Source organism: Silene latifolia, chromosome Y, assembly GCF_048544455.1.
Source record: "Silene latifolia isolate original U9 population chromosome Y, ASM4854445v1, whole genome shotgun sequence".
NCBI lineage: Eukaryota > Viridiplantae > Streptophyta > Magnoliopsida > Caryophyllales > Caryophyllaceae > Silene > Silene latifolia.
In genome coordinates, this window is record NC_133538.1 from 427,477,125 (window position 1) to 427,483,950 (window position 6,826).

At 36.6% G+C, this 6,826-nt stretch overlaps 1 protein-coding gene across 1 annotated transcript; it reads right to left on the reverse strand.

The window, feature by feature from the left end:
- Positions 1–4,400: 4,400 nt before the first annotated feature.
- On the reverse strand, positions 4,401–6,245 carry LOC141632521 (uncharacterized). Its single transcript, XM_074445066.1, has 2 exons — positions 5,639–6,245; positions 4,401–5,554 (listed from the first exon to the last, which is right to left on the reverse strand). The coding sequence occupies exons 1-2, from the start codon at positions 6,243–6,245 to the stop codon at positions 4,401–4,403; spliced, it is 1,761 nt and encodes a 586-aa protein (XP_074301167.1).
- Between the last annotated feature and the right edge of the window lie 581 nt (positions 6,246–6,826).

The window sequence follows — 6,826 nt, forward strand, 5'->3', positions numbered from 1 at the left end:
AACATAGATGAAAAAGGATTGGTTTTGGGAAACAAACATGGGAATAAGAGTAAAGGTTGAAGATCTTCCTATTGAGACAATTCCACAAACAACTAGTATGCAAGATTCAATATTAAGGGGAATACTTGATGTAATTCTCTCTTAGTAACCCAGCAATGGTAAAGAATGACTCTTTTTACTCTCTCACAATTATCTACCCAATACTATCTCCTCAAGATGTTGATACATGTAAATTAAACCATCTACACATACCCTTCAAGCTTAAGCAACAAATCATTAAACCATGAAAGGAGATTAAGCATGAGCATTAAGAATTTGCCAAAAGATGAAGCTAGGATCAATTCCTCATAAGATTAAACCATACAAATGAGCAAAAGACATGGACTTTTCTATTTGTTGTAAGAATCCTTTAAACCAATTCAACAAACAACAAACCTGCTTCAACAATCCCAACTAAATTAGACAATCTCCTTAGGATTTGCACTAGTCAAGTGAATAACATGCAAGGATGGCCAACCCAAATATTCAATTACTCAACATAAGAAATTAAGCACAAGAAAAGAGCATTAGATAAATTAAGAGAGGTTTAAGAGTCTTACAATCACCAAAGTTGGATACTTTGATCAAATTACATCAAGCAAAGGGAAGATTAGCCTTCCATCTTCTTAGAAAAACCCAAGAAATGAAGAAAGATTAACATCCAAAGCTAAAAGATTACAACTTTAACCCAAAATAAAGTGTTCTTCCTACTACAAGTTTCTAGAGATTATTCAATAATTAGATGATAACTAGGTCTTCAAACAAGAGGAGTATTTATAGGGCTGCACGAAATTCTAGGGTAATACGGAAATTTGGGCTTCCATTTGAGCCAACGGGCTAAACAAAAGTCACGAGTACAGCACATCGGCAGACTGCCGGCTGAATGGCAGACTGCCGTGGCAGACAGCCGTATAGATGGCAGACTGCAGTGGCTGGTGGCAGTCTGCCAAAATTCCTGAATGCAAATTATTTCTTCACTTCCTCAACACGAGTTCTCCACTACTTAGCCTTCATGCTTCCTATCAAGGAATGTCGGCCCCACAACTGGTTCATGTAAGGTCGTCTCCGCGTGATTGCTTGTCTACAAGGGTGGCTAGAGGTTCGTGCTCGGGATTCCGGGTTCTCTCCTCATACCAAGCTCCACACATGAATCAAGAGGCATTAGTTATGACAATTATCGGGACAGGAAGATCAACTCTTTATTCCGACAAAATGACCCTTAATTAAGACATACTTGGCCTAAGAAGGCCCTAGTGACTCGACACTTTTTGACTCTATCAGGATACAAAAATTCAACAAATATAAAACATCGAGTTAGTAGCGGCCTTTAGATTCGGATAACGAGAAAGAGTTTACATATAAATTTTCTTAAGACTAAAACTAACTTTCACTATTGACAGAAGAGTCATATTTTATACGACGGATCTGAAAAATTTGAAATCGAATCATATTATAGTGTAGAGTTGTGCTTATACTAATATTGAATGAAATAATATATCGATGAGATTTCTCTTTAGCGACTTCGAAGCTAGCGGATTGACTTGGAATAAAATGATCCGCCCCTATTTTGCTTAAAAACAAATACCATTATATTGACGAGATGATATTTTATATCTCTATTATAGATAAGGGAGTATTCTATTAGACCCTTTTATTATTAGCAAGCACAATCTATGAATTTTCATTTGGCAACCAATACATTTAATTATGCTATGTCATAATAAACAAATTATTACATTAATTTGTACAACTCCACAATATTTATGACCATAGCAAATTAGCGGTCAACGAAGAAAATCACGGAGTACAAGTGTGCAACAAATTAATGCATATTGACTTGTACTGTACTTTTAGCATTTATATTGACATGGTTTAAAAATAAAAATATTTGTTGAATTGGCGTTTAAAGGGGGTCAAACACCCGACCGTTGGGTAAGAAAGCAGGTTCTCAACCACTGAGACAAAACAATTAACATGACATTATCTGAAACTAATATGTATATGTATCTAAACTAATGGGGGATGCAGACGCACCCACTGCACACCCTGTGGATATGCCTCTCCGTAAAAGAAAAACACCAACTCAAAGCACCACTACAACCAACAAATACAACACCACAAACATCGCTACCACCAACAAATGTAACAACACAACAATAGCATCAATAACAAAGATAATAATACAGCCCTAAAACTAAAATTTCAGTCTCGCACCCCTAGCTAGCAACTGAATACAGTCGGAAATGTAATGTATCGGTCGGAAAATATTTTTTTTTTTACCACAATCGTGGCGGTATGAAAATGATGGCCGGAAAATAAAATTGTGTTTTCTAGTAGTGATTATGAGTACATGCATCATATCAAGTCAATATCGGGTTATGGGGTCGGTTCAGGTTAAGATCGGGTTAAGACGAATAAAGTTGTTATCGGTTTATTAGGTGAGGTTGGATTGATTTTGGTTCACTTGATTTCTGGGTTCTGTCGAAACGCGTTTTAGTGGTTTGGGTTGGGTTCAGATCAACTTTTAGCTCTAGTTGCAAGTCTTCATATACGAGTTACGGAATGCGGTTTGACACGAAAATAGTAATTAGCCCCTTAACTTTGCTCAATAGTGAAATTATGCCCTTGGTTTCTTTTATATCAATCAAGCATAACTTTAATCGAAAGAAAAATTAAACCCCATTTTTTAATTTGATTTGTAATGAATATTTCACCAAAATTCATTTTATAATCCAATTAATCAAATATAAAACTCAATTTTAATAACCTTATAACTTTTATACTATATTTTCCCTCCTATTCACAATAAACTTCTCATTTCATTTTAACACAAAAATTAAGGAAACACACTACCCCACCATATAAATAAATTTGGACCATACAAATACACTACCCCACCATACAATTAAATTTGGACCACACAAACACTTACCAAAAAATGAAATAGGGAAGTTATTGTGAATAGACGGAAAATGAAATAGGGAAGTTTATATTGAATAGGAGGGAGTATAATTGTAATAGCAAGTATTTCTAATAATTTTACATTTATTTAACAATCAATCAATACTATATATATATATATATATATATATATATAATCCGGAAATCAAGGGACTTCAATATAATTAAATAAATCTATACAGATTAATTATATTATATAATTTTTAATCGATAGCGTTGTGTAATAGACCTGACCAAGGGATTTCAATGTAAATATTAGGGTTTTTTGATAACTACTACCTTTCTAATACAAGGTTTTAAGAACTACTACCAACATAATTTTTGTTTCAAAACTACTACCACTATTTTTGCTTCGGATCAAAAACACTACCAAATCTCCTAATTAAGTCAGAACAGTCAATCTGAGCCACTCAATTTGAATTCCCATCTTAAGTCATTAAATATCTTCCTTTTTTACCCCTTCCTCCCCTTTTAAAACAATCCTTTTCTATCATTTCCTTTGGTCACTCTCATTACAAATCTTATTACACTGCCATTTATTTTCTTCATTTTGTTCATTCCAAAATCTCTCTTCTCCATTATTTTTTTCTTATTCTCACATCCACTTTTAATCTCATTCTCTCTTTGCATCAGGTAACTACTTTTTATTTTATTTTGTTTTCAATTCCTTTAATTTGTTATTTGTTGTTATTTCAATTTAGGGTTTGTTATACCCAGATTCAATTAGCAGAAATGTCGAAGGGTTTTGTTGGTAAATGCAAGTGCGGCATTCCATTGGCATTACTGAAGTCGTCCACTGTAGAGAATCCAGGTAGGAGGTTTCTCACCTGCAAAAATTCAAACCCGGCTACAAACATGCGAGGATGTGGATTTTTTAAGTGGTATGATGAAGTACAAAATGAATGGCAGAAGGATCTTATCAATAATCTGATATTGGAGAAGAAGATTTTGGAGTGCGATTTGAAGATGCTAAAATGTGAAAATGCTCAATTGCAGGAATGTTGTCAGAATCTTAAAGAAGCTAATGATCATTTAATTAGGAATTTGAAGACTCCTGGTGGTGAAAAGGAGTGTGTCAGTATGGTTAGGTATTGGTTGTCATTTAGGTGGTTTATGTTTGTTTGTGTTGGAATAGTTCTTGTAAACATCATGTTGAAGCTTTGATGATGGATGACATGTAATGGTGTAGCACTCAAGCTAAAGCTTAAGATAGGTTGATGTAATGTCTTGAGCAATTCTAAGTTGTAACTCTTTCAGGATAATATCAATAAAGTCTTACATTGTTTTGCATACTTCAAAGCATAAAACCCTTACATAATTTAAAGCATAAAAGTCTTACATAATTGAAAGCATAAATTAAAGGTTCATTGTTTTGTCTTAGCTAATTGAAACCTACAAGTTTAATCTTCAAATCCCAACTTTCTCCTTGGATGTTGGATTAGGGGAGCATTGTTTGCACTTGCTTGACTTTCTTGGTGCTGAGGTTGTTGGCTACTACTGGCTGCATTAATGCCTTGGACCATTGCTGCATCTTGTTGCCTTTTTGCTGCCCTTCTTGCAACTCCATCTCTCACTTTGTTGCTCCAGGCAGAGGTGCTTTTAGATCTTGTAGTTCCGAGCTTTTCAGTCTCATGAGTCATGGGGGGATTCTTACAAGTCTTTACATTATGACCTAACAGTCCACATTTCCCACAAGCTCTTCTTTGTGTCATTTTTTTTGCTGCCCCACTGCTTTCCTCACCTGCCTCTCTTCTTCTTTTCTTCATTTTTGGCCTACCAGGTAACTTTTTAAAAGGAGGTGGGAGAGGTGCTACCTGTCCAACCTTTTCCCAATCCTGGTAACCTGGCATGGCTGCTATGGCATGCTCAAAAGCTCTCACATATGTGGCCTTTGTGTAAGCTTCATCCACATAGTCCAATACCTCTTCTCTTTGATCCATAATGCAGACAATGGCATGTGGACATGGCAACCCACTGAGCTCCCAATGCCTGCAAGAGCATGTTCTCTTTCCCAAGTTGACAGCTTTTTGAACTCCTTTGTGTTTAACTTCATACTCACCACTGATAGAAGGAATAAAGGTACAAAACCTTGACTCATTGTCAGCCCACTTTAGATATTTAGTCACAAATGGCATGAATCTTCCCTCAAACCCCTGAACCCCAACTCTCTTGTCATAGTGCCTCTTCATAACATACCTCCTTATCCCTTCCATGAAAGTTATTATTGGCTTATCTCTTGCTTCTTTCAAAACAGCATTGAAAGACTCACACATATTGTTAAGTAAACTGTTGTTCTTACTTGTAGTGGTGAAGGCATGTCTTGACCAATGTTTGGCTGGAATTGAGGCTAGGTAAGCATTGGCATTAGGGCTCAAAAACTTGATTCCCTCCATCTCCCTTTTGAATTCTACAATGGTAGTGGCTCTTGCAGCCTTCCAAAAAGCCTCCTTATAAACTGGACCACTATATTGTTGCTTGAAATTTGCCCAAATATGTCTCACACAGAATCTGATCTCAGCCTTTGGAGTGACTGTGTTGAAAGCTTCAATAAGACCTTGTTAAAAAAGTAACAGTGTAAGATTATATTAGGCAATATAGATCAAATGCTATCAAAAGATAATAGTAGAAGAGAACTAACTAACCTTCTGCCTATCAGATATTATTGTCAATCCTGCACCTTCCTCCTTCTCTATATCCTCCATTAGAAGGCTCAGAAACCATGTCCAGGTTTCTCTATTCTCAACCTCAACAATTGCCCATGCCACAGGGTATATGTTGTTGTTAGCATCCATTACAACTGCTACTAAACACATGCCTGGATATGCCCCTTTTAGATGGCACCCATCAACCCCAATAAAGGGCCTACACCCAGCCAGAAACCCAACTTTACAAGCTTTTAGACACACATACATTCTCTGGAAGTGTGGAGGTGGATTCTCAACATTATCAACCACAACAATGGCTGTTGAGCCTGGGTTGTACTTTATCAAAGCAGATGCATAATCCCAGACACAGCCATATTCATCATTACCATCACCATACAACATCAATTTTGCTTTTGCTCTAGCTAACCATGCTTGGGAATAGCTGATATTCACCCCCAAATCCCTATAAACACGTCTTATAAAAACACTTAAAAGCCAAGTTGGATTTTCTCTCCATTCCTCAAGATATTTGTCAGCCAAATATTGAGATGAGAGTTTTTTGTTGTAACCTTTGAAGGAGCAAGTGTGTTTCAGGTTCATTGTTCTAATGACTATGTACTCCTCCCTTGATTTCTTAGTTGCATGAATTCTATAAGGACAAAGGAATTTCTTGCATACACACCTAATCTTGGCTCTTACCTTGTCCCACTCACACTTACATTTATATTTGCAGTAACATGTTAATCTTGTTTTCCCATTGTGCAAGAAATAATAATCATACCAACTACAGGTTCATTTACCACAGATTCAACAACCACAGATTCATCAACCACCACTGAGCCACCCTCAACAGGTTCCTGATGCACAAATGTACCCTCAACACTATAGTCCCTCACCTCAGCTTCTTTGGCATTCCCACGATTCACAGCTCTTCTAACTGGCAATTTTTTAGCCTGAAATTTTGGTGGCAAAATAGTCTGTATGGGTTGTATGTTTAAGGGTTCAAGGACCACCACTTCATCTTCACTCTCTTGCTCCTCAGAAGGAATGGGTCTTTTATGCCTTGGGCTTTTTCTTAAGGGTATTGTAGGATTGGGCTTAACTGTAGGGCCTTTCCTCTTTTGCCCAATAAGTGGTGATATGTTGCCATAAGTTCTGGGTGGGACAGTTGCAAAAGGTAT